Raw genomic sequence first — 20556 nt, forward strand, 5'->3', positions numbered from 1 at the left:
GCATGGATAGCACTGTGCTGATCTTATGCTTAAAAACTTTGCTAGATAAGCAGACATTTGAGGTGAGCAAATCTAGAGTCGTTGGTGTTGCAGGGTGAGAGAGAAAGAGAGGAGAAAGAGAGGAGAAAGAGAGGAGAAAGAGAGGAGAAAGAGAGGAGAAAGAGAGGAGAAAGAGAGGAGAAAGAGAGGAGAAAGAGAGGAGAAAGAGAGGAGAAAGAGAGGAGAGGAGAAAGAGAGGAGAAAGAGAGGAGAAAGAGAGGAGAGGAGAAAGAGAGGAGAGGAGAGGAGAAAGAGAGGAGAGGAGAAAGAGAGGAGAGGAGAAAGAGAGGAGAGGAGAAAGAGAGGAGAAAGAGAGGAGAGGAGAAAGAGAGGAGAGGAGAGGAGAAAGAGAGGAGAGGAGAAAGAGAGGAGAGGAGAGGAGAAAGAGAGGAGAGGAGAAAGAGAGGAGAGGAGAAAGAGAGGAGAGGAGAAAGAGAGGAGAGGAGAAAGAGAAAGAGAAAGAGAAAGAGAAAGAGAAAGAGAAAGAGAAAGAGAAAGAGAAAGAGAAAGAGAAAGAGAAAGAGAAAGAGAAAGAGAAAGAGAAAGAGAAAGAGAAAGAGAAAGAGAAAGAGAAAGAGAAAGAGAAAGAGAGAGAATGTCACTTATCCAGTGTACATCTGTTCGTGGCATGTTCCGCTGCAGATTCACATGCTATGCATACATCTGCCATCTAGTGTTGGGCTCGGAGTGTTACAAGTTGTTTTTCTTCGAAGAAGTGTTTGAGTCACAGGATCGAGTGACGACTCCTCTTCGGCTCCATTGCGCATGGGCACTGACTCCATGTTAGATTGTTTTCCCGCAGAGGGTAAGGTAGGAGTGAGAGTATAAAGAAAAGAGATGTCCGTGCACATATATACAAGTGTTTGTTCAACTTAAACGACTACAGGCTTCCGGGGAGGTGGGAGGGTCCATGTGAATCTGCAGCAGAACATGCCACAAACAGATGTACACTGGGTGACATTTTCCATTCGATGGCATGTATAGCTGCAGATACACATGCTATGCATAGACTAGAAAACAGTTATTCCTCCCATAAAAGCGGTGGTTAGCCTGTAGGAGTTGAAGCTGTTTGAAATAATGTTCCTATTACAGCTTGACCTACTGTGGCTTGCTGAGCTGCTAAAACATCTACACAATAATGTTTAGTAAATGTATGTGGTGTTGACCAGGTAGCTGCCTTACATATTTCAGCCATTGGTATATTTCCTAAGAAGGCCATTGTAGCACCTTTTTTCCTTGTGGAATGTGCTTTAGGTGCAACTAAAAGTTGTCTTTAAGGTAACACGTTTGGATGCATTTTACTATCCATCTTGCTAAACCTTGTTTTGGAATGTGGTTACCAGTATGAGGTTTTGAAAAGCTACAAATAGCTGTTTAGTTTTCCTGAATGGTTTTGTTCCATCTATGTAGTACATTAGAGCTCTTTTAATGTCTAATGTATGTAGAGCTCTTTCTGCCACAGAATCTGGCTGTGGGAAGAAGACTGGTAGTTCACTGTTTGATGGATATGAAAAGGTGATACTACTTTAGGAAGAAATTTAGGGTTAGTTTGTAGTACGACTTTATGTTTATGTATTTGTATGAACGGTTCTTCAATAGTAAAAGTTTGAATTTCACTGACTCTTCACAATGATGTAATTGCGACTAGAAAGACAACCTTCCATGTTAAGAATTGCATTTGACATGAGTGCATAGGTACAAATGGTGGGCCCATAAGTCGCGTAAGCACTATGTTTAGATTCCACGAAGGAACTGGAGGTGTTCTAGGTGGGATGATGCGTTTTAAACCTTCCATGAAGGCTCTGATAACAGGAACTCTAAATAAAGAGCTGCGCTGTATATTTTGCTAATATGCGGAAATTGCAGTGAGATGTATTTTTATGGAACAAAAATGCTAAATTTGATTTTTGTAAATGAAGCAGATAGCATACAATATCTTGTATTGATGCTGAAAGGGGCAATTTGTTTAGATTGACAGTAATATACAAATCTTTTCTATTTGTTGGTATAGCACGGTCTGGTAGTGGGTTTTCTCGCTTGCTTAATTACTTCCATACATTCAGTTGGTAGTTGTAGATACCCAAATTCTATGACCTCAGGAGCCAAATCGCTAGATTGAGTGTATTGGGATTTGGGTGCCTGATCTTCCCTCGTTTTGTGTCAACAGATCTGGTCTGTGTGAGAGTTTTGAGTGTGGTACTACTGACAGGTCTAGTAGTGTTGTGTACCACGGCTGACGTGCCCACATTGGCGCTATGAGTATCAGATTGAGGGTGTTTTGCCGCAGTTTGTTGATTAGAAAGGGAATGAGTGGGGGAGGAAGAAAAGTGTAAGCAAATATCCCTGACCAATTGATCCATAGAGCATTGCCCTTGGACAGGGAATGTGGGTATCTGGATGCGAAGTTTTGTCATTTTGCGTTTTCGCTGGTGGCAAACAGATCTATGTCTGGTGTTTCCCATTGATTAAAGTATTTTTGAAGTACTTGAGGGTGAATCTCCCACTCGCGTGTCTGTTGATGATTTCTGCTGAGAACATCTGCTAATTGGTTGTGTATCCCTGGGATGTACTGTGCTACCAGGTGAATGTGGTTGTGTATTGCCCATTTCCAAACTTTGAGCTAGGAGGGAGAGGTGGGACGAATGTGTCCCTCCTTCTTTGTTTAGATAATACAGGTGGTCATGTCTGTTTTGATCAAGACATTTTTGTGATTAAGGAGAGGCTGAAAAGCTTTGCGTGCTAGGAAGACAGCTAACAGCTCTAAGTGATTTATATGTAGCTGTTTGTGTTGGGCATCCCATGGTCCTTGAATGTTGGGATTGTTGAGGTGAGCTCTCCAGCCAATCATTGATGCATCTGCTGTAAGTATGGTCTGAGGCATGGGGTCTTGAAATGGCCACCCTTTGTTTAGATTTGTGGAATTCCACCACTGAAAGGACATGTATGTTTGGCGGTCTATCAACACTAGATCTTGAAGTTGAGCCTGTACTTGTGACCATTTTTGTGCAAGGCACTTTTGCAAGGGTCGCATGTTTAGTGTTGCATGTGGAACAATTGCAATACATGATGCCATCATGCCTAATACTTTCATGACGAATTTGACAGTGTACTGTTGACCTGTCTGTATTTGTGCCAATATATTGTGAAAAGCTTGTATTCTTTGCGTATTTGGACTTGCAAGCGCGTTTTGAGTATTTAGTATTGCCCCTAAATACTGTTGAATTTGCGCAGGTTGTAGTTGGGACTTTTGGTAGTTTATGGAGGACCCTGGCGTGTGCAGGGTTCGTATTACATAATGCGCATTGTTTTGACACTGTGTATGACTGATTTTATTAGCCAATCGTCTAGATATGGAAAGACATGAATGTGTTGTCTTCTTAGGTAGGCTGCGACTACCGCCAGGCCTTTTGTGAATACCCTTGGAGCTGTTATTCCGAAGGGTAACACTTTGAACTGATAAAGCTTTCCTTGAATGACAAACCTGAGATATTTTCTGTGCACAGGATGGATGGTTATGTGAAAATATGCATCTTTGAGGTCTAACGTTGCCATGAAATCGTGTTGCTGAAGTAGTGGGATAATCCTATAGTGTCATGTATGAAAGGGTTCTGACAGGATGTAAAGATTGAGTGTTCTGAGATCTAATATTGGCTTTAAGGTTCCATCTTTTTTGGGAATGATAAAATACAGTTAGTAAACTCCCGTACCTATTTGATTTTGTGGCACAGCTTCTATTGCTTGATTAATAGAGATTTGACTTCTTCCTGCAACAGAGTGATGTGGTCTGTGGATAGCCTGTGTGGTTTTGGTGGAATGTTTGGTGGAGTTTGTATCAATTCTAGGCAATAGCCATTGTGGATAATTGATAATACCCAGCTGTCTGTGGTAATGTTTAGTGAATTGTTGTGGAACTTTTGCAGCCTTTCCCCCACAGGGGAGGTGTGAATTGGAAAGGAGTGGCACAAGTCACTGTTTACTGTGTTGCGAGGCTTGTTTTGATGTTTGATATTTTTCCCTGCCTCTGGGGTACTGGCCTCTATTAGTGCTTTTGAAACCACCTTGTTGGTATGGAGGTTGGTAGGCCGGCTTTAGCTGTGACGTGGATGCCTCAGCAGTTTGGGCTCTAAATCCACCTCTAAATTGGGGTTTACGAAAGGATCCCCTGTATTGTGTGGTATAAAGTGCACCCATGGCTTTTGCGGTGTCTGAACCCTTTTCATCTTTTCAATAGCAGTGTCAACTTCTGGGCCGAAAAGCTGTTTTTCGTTGAATGGCATATTCAACACTGCCTGTTGGATTTTAGGCTTGAATCCTGAAGGCCTAAGCCATGCATGTCTCCTTATTGTTACAGCAGTGTTGATGGTTCTGGCTGCTGTATATGCAGAGTCTAGGGCCGACCTAATCTGATTGTTAGTGATGGCTTGCCCTTCCTCTACTATCAGTTGTGCCCTTTTTTTCTGCTCCTTAGGGAGATGTTGGATTATATCTTTCATCTCGTCCCAGTGGGCCCTGTCATATCTAGCCAACAATGCCTGAGAGTTGGCTATTCTCCACTGGTTGGCTGCCCGAGATGCCATCCTTTCCTCTGCAGCATCAAACTTCCTACTCTCTTTGTGTGGTGGGGGTGCATCACCTGACGACAACTTGCTCTCTTCCTGGCAGCGCTTACAACTACTGAGTCTGAGGTAGCTGTTGGGTAATATAGACAGGATTGGAAGGAGGTGGCTTATATTTTCTCCACTCTAGGAGTAATTATCCTTGCCTTTACTGGCTCTTTAAATATCTGGTCAGCATGTTTTAGCATGCCGGGGAGCATAGGAAGAGACTGATCTGTTGCATGTGTGGAGGAGAGTGTTTTAAATAAGAAATCATCCTCTAATGGCTCAGTATGCATGGTGACATTGTGATATGTTGCCGCCTTAGCTATCACTTGAGTGTAGCCTGTACTATCCTCTGGTGGTAAAGGCTTCGAGGGATAGCAATCTGGGTTATTGTCTGGAATGGGGTCTGGATCATAAAGATCCCATGGATCCACATTGTCCTGCGGCGAATCAAATGAATGCGATGGTGACTGCATAGGTGTAGAACTGGTAGGAGGAGAGATATGTAGATGTGGAGAGTGAGAAGGAGAAATTTGAGGAGGTGGAGGTTTCTCCTTTGTTCTTGGCACTTTAGCTGGAGGCTGTGTAGTGTCCAATTCCTCCTGAAAGGCTAATTTCCTCTTTGGTTTTGGAGGAGGTGCGGTTAAAATTCTGCCCGTTTCTTTATGGATATGAATCCTGGCTTGCCTTTCATACATTGCTTCTATTTGCGAGTCCTCCTCAGTAGTTTTGTGGCTTTAAGTGCTTGTGAAGGTCCATGCTCCGCAGTATAAATAGTTTTTTTCGTTCCGAAGCTAGCTTTTTCGGTATCGAAAAAGGGGTTGAAGATGGTCTCGGCTCTGAAAATAATTTGAGATTTTGACTCGAAAGAGCGGTGTTTGCTCGGTTCGGAGACAGAGCTTTAGCTCGAGTCCGATGGCTTCGGAAGGGTGGCCTTTTTCGGTGCCGAGCTGGTGGGTTGGTCACCGAGCGTTTTTCTTTTCGGGTCAAGCCATGGCCTTCCGGCAGTGGTGTTCCCAAGGCCTTAAGTTTGGGCTTAGATGACACAGGGGCAGGCGTACTCACGTGCTGTCCTGCCATGACTGGTCTGTCCTCCTCGGAATCCTGGTCAGAGTTGGATCCTTGAACGGTGACTGCAGTCTGCATGATTTCTTCCTCTTCGATGTCGAGATGTTCGGTGCTCTTTGATGCCATCTCGAATCTCTGTGCTCTTCTGGCAAAGCGTCTTTTTCGACCGGAAGGATCTGCAGGCCTCACAATTTTCTTCCCGATGGTCGGGGGAAAGGCAGAGATTACAGACAAGGTGTTGGCCCGAATAAGGGAATATAGCGTGGCACCGAGGACAGAATCGGAATGGAGTCCAATCCATGAGGCTTCCAAACGGTCGGCCCGACGAGGCCAGAGTTGGGCGCGCGTGCCCCGAAGGACGAGTAAAGAGGTTTGTTTAGACGGTACGGAAGTGTCTATCGAAGGAGTAACGCGATCAAAAACAATACCGATGAGAAATGAAGAGTTTTAAGTTTTCCCGAATCGAACTATCGGAGCGAAAGAAAACACGTCCAAACCCGATGGCAGAAAGAAAACAATCTACCATGGAGTTGATGCCCATGCACAATGGAGCCGAAGAGGAGTCGTCACTCGATCCAGTGACTCGAAAACACTTCTTCGGAGAAAAACAACTTGTAACACTCCGAGCCCAACACTAGATGGCAGACATATGCATAGCATGTGTATCTGCAGCTACACATGCCATCGAACATTATATTATATATATATATATATATATATATATATATATATATATATATACACATACACATACACACACACACACACACACAAACCATACAAAATGTATTTATTTAGAACCTACTGAGATGAAGATAAAACAGAAAAATATAGGGAAATGTATAAATGATAATCTGCCAATAAAAAAAATAAACTGAACCCATAATGTGATTTTGGCCACTATGGCTTCAGTAGATTTATCACACAGGAAAGATAATCCACCATTCCCATCTGCAAGAACCACTATGGGACAGCCACATCACATACAAAGCTGTAAACGTTTTATGAAGATAGTGGGTGACTGTTTCATGCTGGTCAACACAAACACTAATTTGGCCAGAGATGGGTTTTAGTTTCTAATTTTTAACTAACCTTAGCTTCACTTCTTATTTTTGGCTTTCTTGTACTTAAAGCTGGCTATATCTGAATGTTCTGTTATCCACATGCCTTCTTTACCCCTGCCATGAAGCATAGCATCTTATGCCATGTCTAATTACCTGGCTTCTATACTGCCTCTGCTCGCTTTTAGGGAACTACTTTTTTCATTTTATTTAAGCATTCCAAGAGAGTGCATGTGATTTGCAGCTGCCTCCCTCGTTTGATTTTATCCTCCCCGTGCTCTTTGTCCATGTGCTTCTCTCACATCACTCACGCTTGTGAGGCTCTCACCCTTGTGCTTCTGCTCCCCACTCTCCAAGCTGCTCGGTCACTGTGTACTTCTGCATCCAACTCTCCATTGCTCTCCTTCCTTTATGATCTCACACTTGTTGCTTCTCCTCATCAGTGTTGTTTTACCCCCTCCAGCTTCTGCAACCAGCCCATCCATTATTTATTTATAAAAAAAAAAATATATATATTTTTTTAAAAAGCGGTTCGAGGTCTATTGTAAAGCAGCGCTTTTGTGCTACCCCCCCTCACATTTATCGATCCAACTTGGACTGGTACATAAAAGACAACAGTCCTATTTGCAAGTGCACATGCCTGGACCTACAAGAAGGCAGCACAACTGTTGGGGAATTAGGTCTTTTTTTCCTTTGGCCCAGTTTTTTGCTGCTCAACACTGCTAAAAACATTAACCAAGCTAATAGGTCTCATAAGTGAGATCTAGTGGCTTTCCCAATACTTGTCCTTTTCAGCTACTCCTTCCTTTCTACCCTCTACATGACTCAGCTCTCCAAGTACAGACTACTCTAAATAACATGCATGTTTTCCCTGATACTTACTATTGTATCTCTGCAAATTGCCCACACCTCTCCTTTAAAAAGTCATACCCTCCATCCTAACAATAACTAATCCTTTGTAGCTCATCTAATACTGCCAACCAAGGAATTAAATTCCTATATCCTCCTTCCCACTAAAGCTCACACCTAATGCCTACTAATCTTAGCCACCACAGAGCACAAGAGTAATTCCCATAACCAACAATAGCTATTAAAAAAAAAACAAAAAAAAACACCCACTAACCCTGGGGAGTAGTGTGCTGTTCAGCAAAAAAAGCACAAAGCCTCATCAAGGGTAGTGATGGTTATATAATGTAATCCCAATATATAACCCAAACTTAAACGAATACCTTAACATTTAGCACTCAGACAGTGGAATGTAGTTCATACAGGCTGCTTATTAATGCCCTTTTACTGCTCGACACTCTTCCAATCCTACAAGACAAAACTGCTATTGATCATACCCATCACTCAGTACTATAACAATTGACAGCAATAAACCACTCATCACCAACTGAACAGGCACAGAATGACTGAAGAGATATGACACTTATTGGTAGTCAGAGAACTCTCATTTGGTCCAACACTGCAGGTCCCGACTAGCAACATACAACAGCCACTTTGTGGCATTTCAGAATGACAATCAGATTAGAATGACAATCAGATTGGAATGACTGTAACAAAGTCCATCTCAGCAGATCTCTCCACTGCTTCTTCCCTTAACCTACGTCTGTGCAGGACCATAAACTTTAAACATAATATCTCAGAATGGACAACCCAGTTTAGTAACCCGCTAAGTGGACTATGCACATGAATACCAACAAGGGACCTGCAGAGCTACTCAAAGTAGCCGGCAAACCGAAAACCATAATCGGAGCACCTATCTCTCACATTTCTTCATGCATCACACAGTTAAAAGGATAACTACACCTCAGTGGTTCTCACTCACAACATGGAAACACTTCCCATACAGATTCTAAACAAAATTAACACTCTTCCATACATCCAACGGTGCGGCGTGCTGCCCATGTAGGTAAGCGCTTCAGAAGCCCCACATAGGAGTAGTAAGTGCTATGTAAATGTTGCAATACAATACAAACCTATTAAGAAGGACTAAGGAGCATACAGTTAACAGGCAATGTGGCCACCTTGGATGCAAGCTCTATCACTCGCTTCTCCTGGGATCATGTTAAACTACTGAGACAAAGCTCAAGGTTCCCTGTAGTTGGCAATGAAGATGAGGCTACTTTAAAGGACACTTCCAAAAATGCCATACCATGATTACAGCTGGCTGAGTGATGTCACGAAAATCAAGAGCATTAAAAAAATATATATATTATATATAGTTCTAGCAAAATCCTTTCCAATCCTTACCGCTTTTTATTTGTACAGAACTGTGGCATCTTCTAGCTGCAGGGAAACCTGCAAAAGACAATCATGCAATCAAAAACAACACATCAAGGGGTGAGTGGCTCAAAAGTTCCTATGGATATGATAAAAGAAAAGTCATCTCTAGAGGGAAGAAAATAAACAGAAACATTGTACAAGCTGTCCAGCGTGCAAATACATCAATGGTCCTACATGAAAGAACACTGCCTTAATACCATCTAACCCTCTTATGACAAGTCAACACAGAAAGATACTTACCTGTCACGCTAGTTCTCAAGCGAGTATTCTCTACTTTTGTGTACTTGCTTTGCGATTAAAACATTTTGCTGCTGTAATGTATTTGTTCTAGGCCACCACCGTTGACAGTTGTAACAGATTACAGCCACTAAGGCACCAGTACCAACAACTACTAAAACAAAACAGTAAAATTAAAGACACATGCAACTCTCCCACAGGTCATGGACCTGAGGAAGTCACATTTGAACTTCACCCTTCTGCCCCACTACGTCTGACCATCAGGTGAAACACCAAGGATGGAAGCAGCTGAGAATCGGGACGCAAGAGCAGTCTGAGAAGTTGCACTTTTAATATATAATAGCATCTTACTCCTACTTCCAGTTTCTCAATTTCCAACAAGCAGAGGCACATTACAAATTAGGATGAAGAGGATGTCAACAGCCTACATGGGTCAGAGAAGCATCTTGACTGGAACAGTCAGATTTGTGCATCAGTCCTACAAGTCTTGGTTACTGCTATACACCTTATTCCAATCCATCAACACCACTCAAAAATGAATAAAGCTGCCTTTTCTATAACTAGGCAAAGTGCCCTCTACTCATTAGTATTTGGAAATGTAGGATATCTTCCAACAACGAATGGAAGCACTAGAGGACTAAACCATATCAGTTCCTCTGCTTTATTATTTGCCTCTGTACCAGGGATCCACTTACATTAAGTAATCTAGGTAAATAAAACAGACTATATGTTCCAAAGAACACATACCATACAACTCAGTGATCAAAGGTACTAAACCAGTTTTTTAATATCCCCAGGCAAGACTCATCTCCAAATAGGAATTTGCCTCACCACAGCAACATAAAACCACTGTGGCAAAAGGCAAAATTGATGCCGAAATATCACCAATGATTCATTTTAATAAAGCATCCATCTTTTGCCATCCCTAAAACCCAACAATTGCCCATTCTCCAAACCAGTCCTGCTTTTCAAAACCACCACATTAACACAGGTATAAATGGAAAAAGTCCTCAGCGTGTTATGGATTTATTGATGCGCCTGAGCAGCATGTTTGACTTTAGTCTATTCCATCTTATTTCTGTTTGTGTCACCATGAGTCCCAGATACCTAAAAGAATCCAGTTTCCACTGAATTTCTGCCTTCAGCAATCAGTTTCTCAGAGCCAGCTTCAGCGCCACAGTGGGGAAAAAAAAGAAAAAAAAAAAAAAGAAAATACTGATTTTTGCTTGTTCATACATAGCTCGGTTTACTGATTTTTTCCAGTTCTTGCATCAGCAGCCCTTCCAACTCTGCTGGACTGTAATTCACCAGCAGGTCATCTGCATTTATTGAGACTATATGCTGTTGCTTAGATGTCTCCATTGCCCAGTCAGTCATAGTCTGTCTTAAAGTCTCCGTCAATAGTGCCACTGCCCTGTACGTTAGGAGGTAACGGGCTGGTGGGGTGGGGGCATTTGGGGAAGGGGTGTGAGGAAGTGTGTTGCAGGGTAACACCTTGTTCGTACTCTCCCAAGTATTCAGATAATTTTTATGCAGCGGGTGCAAAAATGCATTGTTTTTAAGACTGCAAACAAGTATTACCATGACACCGTATACCAAGCCTTCTCAAAGTCTAATGACTAGGGCCATCTCTTCATGTGTAGTCTTAGTTTCTCCTATCACATGTGCTAGGTGCCTTATATTCTATGCTGTTCTTCTGCCTTGTATAATGCAATTTTGGTCTCTATGTACTAAGCCTTTACTATGATTAATCTGGTTGCTAAGATTTTTCTTGAGATATTAACTCCAGTCTCAACCAATGACAGCCAAGTTTTCCCAGACACAGGTCAGCAATGGATTGCGTGCCAAATATGTAAACCTTCTTTGATCTTTAGATCCACTGCTGCTCCTAATCTGTTCATGCATCCAGCAAATTCAATTTCCCTATTAATTGTTCATCCCTAGCAAGAATCCCAATTTTGATTATAAATCATTGGTTCAATCAGCTGACATGCAATCTGTTTGAAAACCTCTATATCTTGGTACAACCATTTCACAACATCTAGATTCTTTTGGGGAGGACCCATTTTGCTTTAAGGATCAATACAACCTGGTCTCTATCGTCAAAAGTGACCCTGTGTGGTTGTTTGGCCCCTTATGTAATACACACTGTGGTGGTGCTAAATGGGCATTGGCAAGATCACAGGTGCTAGTGGTGTGAAAGCACCGCAACCTTCTCACCCCTCCCCCCAAACCCCATTTGGGCCATCTTAAAGAAACAGATCTCCTGTGGCAGGAAGACCTAGGTCACACAAGGCTCTACACAACCAAGGACCTGCGTACATTAACCACCGCCTGAACTTCCACCAACTGTTGAGAACTACGCTCTGCCTCCCTTTCACTGACCCATCCTTCCTGCATCTACCGAAGCAGAAGTGGAGGACGCTCCTCTCATGTTACAGCAAAAACCTGGAATAACCTCTCCACACACCTGCAGGCCATCACCTCACTTCCAGAATTCCAAACGGCCCACAAGACCTGGCTGTTTGAGTAAGCCTCGGGATGCCCTATCGGGTGATTAGCCGCGCTTTATAAATCCCGATTGATTTATTGATTGACCCAGGCTTATCTGCTACTTGCATCCTATATTAACCGTCTCAACATTGAGAACTATGAAAATAGAGGCTGAGATTAGCTTCAAAGAAATGTTACTGCAGAAAGGTTTGCCGAGGAACTCCTGACACCTAGCTGCTAACAACACCTACAGGACTCCCAACACCATGCTCTCATTCCTCTAAAGCCTCTCTGCTGTACTAACCGCCTTCCACTACAGCATAATAAAATGGAACAAATAGAGGCTAGTGGTGGTTTTGCATACTTGTCCTAGCTTATCCTCAGAAGGCACTTATGCGAACAGATAAACCTGAAGGAGAGGGTCACACAAACCCTATCAAAATATGCCAAGAGAGGTTATAGAAACAAAGAGGGAAGCTGTGTGAATCACAGGGGGCTCGGAGGGGAACAAGAAAGAGGAACAAGAAACTAATTTGAATCTGCTGTGCTCATGAGAAACACACTGGGAGGGTTGTTCACCCTACCCCAATATTGAAAATGGGACTATTCTATAGGTTGCTGCTGGTGCCCACTAGTTCAGCCTTTCTGCTAGGAGTGCGGCGTTGACTGGGAATATAAGATGGGGAAGGCTGATCATAAGGCAACACAACTACAGTTGACCCTGGAAGCCTGGGGCACATTGCCCATTTGGGATCCCTAGATGCAAAGGCATCTCCACTCATCCATGAACCAACTGATTGAGTCATTCGTTAGGACATAAACAGAAGCATTAGTGTCAAAGTTGGCAAGATAGATATATTGTTGCTCACTTTGCATGGATCATCCAACAGGGAACCTAGACAAATATGCCACCAGGCTGGACATTGAGGAACAGCAGATTTCAGTCAGAGGAGAACATGTATGTGCACAATGGAGAAATTCACAATGCTATCTAGACCAAGAATGAAGATTAAGAGGTGAGATCAAGACAACAATTGCAGGATGACAGGGACGCCAGAACTGACATGCATAGGTAACAATGAGTCTTCTGCTGAAATCTTGCCCACAAAGATTTGATAAAGCCACGGTTTCTTGTTGGTTTTCATTATGGAGGGAGAATACCAATCACTGGTGCCTAGGCTAGTGCTAGGTGCCCTACCAAGATCAATTGCCTGCATGGTTAATTATAGCAATCTTGATACAGCCCTAAAACTGGCACATGCAAATGCAAATGCAACCTGGGTTACTCTGGATCATCTACATCGCTTACTGGATTTCATGCTTTCGGTTTAGAAGGCACATACAGCATTCATGGGGGCTACAAAGAAACTCCACTAAATGAACATTTCAAATATAATGCCCTACCCAGTGTGCTGAAAGGTTACTGTGGGTGGCGAACCACACATTCAGTGACCGCTAGTCAGCGTTGACCTTCTCTGAGAAGCTGGGAAGAGAGATGCAGGCCTTCCCAGAGGAGTGACTAGGAAGATGAGACTGCAAGCATTGTACTGTATTTCAACATTTATATAGCAGTAAGTATTCCGATGTGGGGTGCTGAAGCACTTGTCTAGTTGGGCAGCATGTTATATCATTTAGGACATGTGGTTGTAAGGGTGTTGACTTCGTATTTTTTAGTAGGTGGGAAGGGCCCTCAATGTTGTGCGTGATAACCACCAAGCGAAGTGGGGTATGGGAAGCAGCGATTAGCAGTCTGATGGATGAAGAAGTGCGTCAGACAAGCACACAGTTTATGGGTTTTTACTAAGCTAGCATCTTCAAACAGCTCTGAATATCCTTTATGATATTTATGACTGTAGTCCACTTAGCTGGTTACTTTAATGAGTTGTCCATATGGAGATTTTCTGTTTAAAGTTTATGGTCTCTAGCAGGGATAGGTTGGAGGGGGATATAGTGGGGAGATTTGCTGGGATGGACTTTGTTATTATCATCAGATACCGGATCACTATTGTGGGATGTCATGAAGTGGCAAAGGTATGTGCTAGTGGGGATTTGCAAGACCTCAAAAGAACACAATCTCCCCATCTCCTTATTATTCTCATCAGGATTACTTCAACCATCATCCTTAAGTTAGCAAGCGTAAAAAAAGTATGCCTTCAACTAACACCAACTATAAATGTTATCTTCCGTTTCAAAGATTCACACAGCATTACATTAGTCAACTATACAGGGTCATTGTAGGCCCGGGATCAATGACGCCTCATGTTGTCCACTACAATTTTTCAGTAAGCGTAACTTAGTTTTCAAACCTGGCAAGGGACACAGGTGGTCTGTGAGAACAATAGTTAGTATTTATAGAGATCAATGATATATTCCCTTCAAGGACATCCTGTGCTCCCTTGGATTAAAGATCCGTTTCTGCTGAAAGGAATTGCTGCCACATGATCCCACTGCATGAACTTGTATTAGGAGAAAAAGTATGTAGACACTAGAGTGAACGTACCATGTTTTCAGCGCACTGCTCCAACAGACCACTTTCTAGCGAGAACCCTGGCCAGATGTAATGACAATCGTCTACTGATACTTTACTTGGCTGCCTGCTATTTTGCATGAATCACCGTTGGGGCTTCCCAATGTTTTTATTTAACAGTTGCTAAGTAGTTCACATGCACAACTCCCCCTGCACACACTAACAGCTATACAATTCAAGGCCTGATGCTCGGGGTGGTAATAGTAAGTTGGCGTTGGAGGGGGTGAGAGGGAATAAAAAGGAGAGGAAGTTAAGCCTTTGTGAGTATTGGGTTGCTGAATCCTCCACACCTCACATCCTGTCATGCTCTGCCTTTTGTGTAATGAAGCACAAGAGACTGTGGGTTGGATCACCATTGGCACACAGGGGAACTGGCCTGGTAAACTGTGTGTCTATTTTTGTTGCCAATGCCAACTTCATCTCAAGGTAGGTTCTGGAGAAAAACAACCTAGGTTTGCTCAAACTGACCCTGGATGAGTCCCTACTACTTGACCTGGTAAAGGTCTTGTAAGTGTTAAATTCGGTATATGGCACAAGTCCTAGTAAGTAGGTGTACAGAAAAAAAAAAAAATCCAGAAATATTTGGACCGATACAGTGTGCACAGAAAAGAGGAACATTACCTCACAACACAAAAGGTACCTATGGAGCAGGAAGCAGAACTGCCAGCAAGACTATTTTTATCTTAATTACAGGATGCTGGATTGGTCATTCGTTCACAGTAAAATCCAGGCAAAGCAAAAGTTTACCTATCTTATTGTGAGGTTTTGTAGCAATATCCTCCCAGGCATTTGTTTCAAGGTTATAGGCATGAATCTGTAGACATAAAGACAACACTTCAGAATGGCATACAGGCAATAATGAAGCTCAGCATCAGAAAACACTTAATTAAATGGTAATGCCACTAAATATGTGCTACTTTAGTTTGCAATCATAGCATCACATAGTTACATTAGTGTTTACTGTGGATTTAGATTAGCGACCTGAGGAAGCTAGATCTCTGCAATGATGTCTTAGCATTGGCATCATACATACATTTTCTCATATACAGATTTCCATGATTAGACAAAGACGTTCTTTACACTAATGTAGCGTCTCTAACTGACTGGGTACCAAACCTCTGAAGTTTTCAGGCTGTGCTACATAAATCCAACTTACCCAATCTTGGATTCTTTTTTGGAGATGTACATGGTCAGGTGTAACGTTACTGGGGATATAAGGACTAAGCATGTAGTTTTAACAACAGCTTGTACTTAACGTACGTTTGATGTTCTAGAGTGCCATGCTTCTTTGAAGAAAATATTTAATAGCCAACAGAACAACTGAAAGAAACCATCTGTGAAAAGGCTTGCAGTCTGGGAGGCATTGTGTGGTGATTGACTGAACTAGTGTGTGCCTGTGGCTGGACAGATTCTCCCAGTTAATCCTCTTTCAATACTATTTTCATCTCTGTGCTGGGGGATGAAACTGCTACCAACACACTGCACAAATGTTGTTGCTGCCCCTCCTCTCACTGTGGCTGAACCCCTTGCTACGGTCACAGCTGCAGGGTCGCACCAATTAAGAAGAAGAAGAAGAAGAAGAAGAAACAGCCTGTTGAAAATAACAGCTTCTCATCAGCAGACTCATCTCATTTGGAATTCCCATGCAACACTTGGCCCAAGCTGAGGGCTCTTAACTGATGGCCTCCAGAAGTGGGGATAGGGCAGGGAGGATGGTGGGTTTAGGTGTCCTTCTCACACCAAAGGTCGAAGGTTATTCTTTCCTTAGGAATTACCAACTTGATCAGGGCCAAACAAGGGTGCAGTGACAGGAGTGGGTGGATACAGACAACTAGTGACCACAGCTATCCTAGCTCCCACAATTCTTCCAAATGGCATGAGATTTTCGGTGGCGACTCTCTCTCATATCGTTCAATTCAAAATTGATGAACCACTGGGAGGCTCTACCACTGCTGCTAATCTCACCTGCAGGGTCTCCCCAGGTGAAGATGGGCGTCAGAACTCCTATGAGTTTTTCTAAGTCAAATCCTCTGCGCTCTCCTGCAATGGTCTGGAAAACAGAGCCATCATTGCTCAGAGCTGTCCTACGATGCCCAAGACAGAGAAAATGTTTGTCTTGATCTACAGATGACCCATTTAGGAGCAGGGACGTGACATAGTTTTATCAGATAGCTCCGATCACAATTGTAAGAATCACTACAAACGGAACTGGACTAACTGATGTTTAGTTGGACAGACCCTCGTCATTAGCACCATTATATCCAAGCACTTTGGCTGCTCATGCATGGAGTTCTCCTGCCATAACAGTTCCACTGCAGTTGACAGTTACAAACAAGTGGACATGGAATAATCATTAAGCTAGACATTTGCTGGTCAGATACACCCTGTGTCAATTATCCAAAACCACAAGGGTAACAATTATGTGGTGTGGAATGTACAAAAGCAGGGGTTTATAGCCTTTAACATTTATGTGAGTGGAGAGTACCCCTTTCTCCAGATTCCCTCAGGACTCCTTATGTTGATGACTGTAGAGGACTGCCCAACATAAAGCCAAAATCCTTTCTCAAATTTAGAGCACCTCAATCCAATATGATAAAAACCTTGCAACCCAAACACATTTTTCATTTGCAAAAATTGAATCTGCCACAAAAAGAGATAAGACCACATACTTGCCTTAAACATATCGGCAAGTAAAGGAAGAGTGCAGTTTTCATGGTTATAGTGATATAATATATAGACAGCAAAGTTTAGCTATAGAATTAAATGAATACTCTACAGTTTCATTTACCTCTGCATGTAGGCACAATGTTAGAATGAATGGAGAAACCTTTACTACATTGGCTAACTAAGAATTAATAAAAATAAAGTTCCAGCTTGCTAAAGGGGATTTGTCTGAATTGGCACAACGGTTAAGGGTTGTTGTTTTTTTTTTTTTTTTTTAAATGGAAGTCAATAGAGCGAATATATGAAACAACGGGAGACGAGTAGAAGATGCAAACACAGTGGGCATGATTGCTTGGGGAAAGAAATCAGCTCTAATAAAATAAAATGAAAAAATTTTTTTTTTTTAAAAAACAAAAAAAAAAAAAAACACCCCACACACATTCAAAAACACTGAAATAGCAGGCCTGGCAACATCTTAGTTGTACAACAGACAGAAGAATTCTAACTCAAGTCTACAGGATACTCATCATTACCTTGTCCAAGGAATACGCCATCCAAGCAGTACCACCTCCTAGGACATATATTCGGTGACCATCGTGTGCTATTTCATGTCTGTATCTGAAAGTACAAGACAGATGTATCAGCCAAGCAGCACTGCAGGAGCTGCAATCATTAGTGACGCTTGCCTATTACAACTAAAATGCTCACAATTAAAGACCAGAATCCAGCAATTACAACCATAAAACAACCATCTTTGGTGGTGCCCTGTCAAACAAGTATTGTATTTGTTTTGTTCATTTTAGGTCAACCAGACCCACTCAATAAGCATTTAAGGGGGTAACAGACATAGGCCTCAGGGGGATTCCTTGTATCCTCTAACTAGAGTACCATAAGCTTCACACTCCTATCCTTCCTTAAGACCATTTGCCATCAGAGCTTTTCTTCTCTAGAGCTTTATAAAGATCTGTGATCACACTGGAATCTTTGAGATAACCCAAATCTTTCACGTAATTCTGGTACAGACCCATCTAATATGAAACATGTGTTAATAACCCATCATTAAAGAAAACATCTACCATACATTATACATACTTTCCTTACAATATATTGATCAATATCCTTGGCACCAGGTGCAGAAAAACTACCATGGTAATAGGTGGATCTTTTAATCCCCCAACCCAAAGGAAGAAAACCGATTCACACACAACCAGGTCTTAGCAAGTTTCTCTCCAAGTGTTTTATTAACACACTCCCATGAGCAAGTGTTCAAATGGGTCATTGCTGGATATTCAATGTACTGTAGGGTGCCCGTCTGTTGCAGTTCACAGCAAACTTTATGTAAAACTTGTTGGAAGGAGTTTGTGGGATAAAGAGAATGTACAAACCACAGGTTGCTTTAGTACACAACCACAGCCCCATACTATGCTGCAGTAATAACTTGTACATACCTCTCAACAGGCAGATCAGTGTTTGGGTTGTTTGGTTTCAGTTGAATCCACTCCCTGGTATGGAGGTCTAACCTGTGCAAATCTGTACTGTATGTGTAACCAGTCGTTCCACCAAAAACATACAGAAAGCCATCAATAATCGCCATTGCCTGGAAAATAAATATCCATGAATAGTTCTCCCAAGTACAAAATGTATTGGTACCAATACAAAACATCATTCGGTATGAATTAAGAGTGACCTGAGGAAGACTGGTGCAGTGGAGAAAGCTAATTAAAAAGGGGGAAATAAATTTACTGATCTTGGAGACTTTCGACTAAGGTACACTTTAGTTACTGTTTCAGCAAGTTTAGGAGACAATAAATACCCTTATTATATTTCAATTATGTTAAGATTGCAACACAGTGTGGCATTCATTCATCAGAAGCCAGTACACCACATTCTCCGAACAATAGAGACCATTATACAGTCCAGTACACAGAAGGTTGTGGAAGACATTTTGGACCCACTAATAGCTTTTCTTCCAATGACTAGTGAAAAAGAAGATCAACTACAGCATCACCAGAACTGAAACTAGACTAGAGCCTATATATATGGCAGGAAAGCCACAGTCCACCGCAGTACCTCTTTATAGCCACAGAGCATTTACCCAGAAGTAAAAGTGAAACTGGCAGACACAAAAAAGGGGGGCAAGGCATAAGCAAATTAGGGTATACGATTATGGCTCTATCCATTAGCAACGTATGCACCTATGCCTCATGCAGTTAATAATGAGACATTGGACACACTGTGGGTGGATCATACTCAAACATGGACCAGGTAATCTAGTCTAAAGGCTGAAACAGCTCTAGCCTGGCACAATGTTGACAGTTCAAGAACAGAAACAAGAAAAAAAGAAATCTGCTAAAATCCAAACAGGCATCAATAAATGAAAGTAAGATGATATACTTTCAATAGTGCTATTCTACAGGTCAAAAGAAAGAATCAGAGCAGAAAAATTACAAGTAAGCTTTTGAGGGGGTATGCGTTTTAGTACATCAAATTGGTACTCCAGTGAGAAGGCTGCATTTTCACGTCGCAGGACTGCTACCTCTTGATTTGGAGGTATTATAGAACACACTGCTATTACTCAGATAGTTCATGCAATCATGTGTACACAACATTCTAGAAATTATAACCTAAGTCTAGCAGCACTTACCTGGCCATAAATGCGATTTGGCTTCTTGCCTCGACAGCTAAGAAGTGCCCAACGTTTGTATTTCACATTGCAGACATGAACATCATTGCCATTGCTCTCACCAAATGGGATTCCAGTGCCACCAAACACCACAAGGTTATGGCCATGTAGCACAACTAAAAAAAAAAAAAAAGGGAGAAGAATTGTTAGGGCACAATTCCGTCAGAATGGCAACAGCAAAACAGAACTATGGCTCTGAATTTTAAATTGTGGAGTTTGACCTATTCCAACAGGTCACAACACCTCACATTTAAATACTAAAGTAAGGTTATTTTGTCTGTACCACTGATTCTCCATTACTGTCTTTACAAACTAACCTAAACACTATCTAGCTAGGACCCTAGTGGCAATGCTTTACAAAAAGAGAAAACTTAAAAACAGTAATTTCAATATAAAAAAAAAAATGCTATAGATAACTTAAAGTAGCTTACACAGATCTGAAAAGTGTGTCTTCCAACCCTCTATATGGCAAAAAAAAACAGCTGATAGACATTATGTTCATAGTGAGCTGCAAACTATATTTCACAAATCCAAATCCACTGCCCATGACCTCAATAGTGTCATGTAAAACGTGTTTATCCCTGCCCCACAAAGCCCATTTCAACTTTTGACCTCAGGACCTCAAAACAATTAAGGTCGACTGAGCAAAAACAATTGTTCCCGTTTATCAATTAGATTTTTTCAGGTATAAAAACAATCAGCGTCTATCCAGGAGGGCAGCCAACAGGAATAAAACATGTCTTAGAAAATTAAATGATTCAAAATGATGGTTTGCAAATGTAAAGATCCAGATACTACTTAAAATGCCATTGTTATTTTCAATTTTCTCAAAAATGTAAACTAATGGAGTCACGTCTAGCAAATAAATAGGGTCAAGATAGATCTAAGGATAGCTTC

At 41.9% G+C, this 20556-nt stretch overlaps 1 protein-coding gene across 2 annotated transcripts in view; it reads right to left on the reverse strand.

Annotated features, from left to right (window-relative positions):
• The window catches only part of KLHDC10 (kelch domain containing 10), a 114345-nt gene that overhangs the window by 44639 nt on the left and 49150 nt on the right, over positions 1-20556 (reverse strand). For both annotated transcript variants that reach the window (XM_069229336.1, XM_069229335.1), the window contains 5 exons: positions 19621-19775; positions 18425-18573; positions 17510-17594; positions 15060-15126; positions 9023-9070 (listed from right to left, as the gene is read on the reverse strand). In XM_069229336.1, the coding sequence (XP_069085437.1) occupies positions 9023-9070; positions 15060-15126; positions 17510-17594; positions 18425-18573; positions 19621-19775 (504 nt within the window). The remainder of the gene's footprint in view (positions 1-9022; positions 9071-15059; positions 15127-17509; positions 17595-18424; positions 18574-19620; positions 19776-20556) is intronic.

The sequence above is a fragment of the Pleurodeles waltl genome, chromosome 4_1, assembly GCF_031143425.1.
Source record: "Pleurodeles waltl isolate 20211129_DDA chromosome 4_1, aPleWal1.hap1.20221129, whole genome shotgun sequence".
Taxonomy (NCBI): domain Eukaryota; kingdom Metazoa; phylum Chordata; class Amphibia; order Caudata; family Salamandridae; genus Pleurodeles; species Pleurodeles waltl.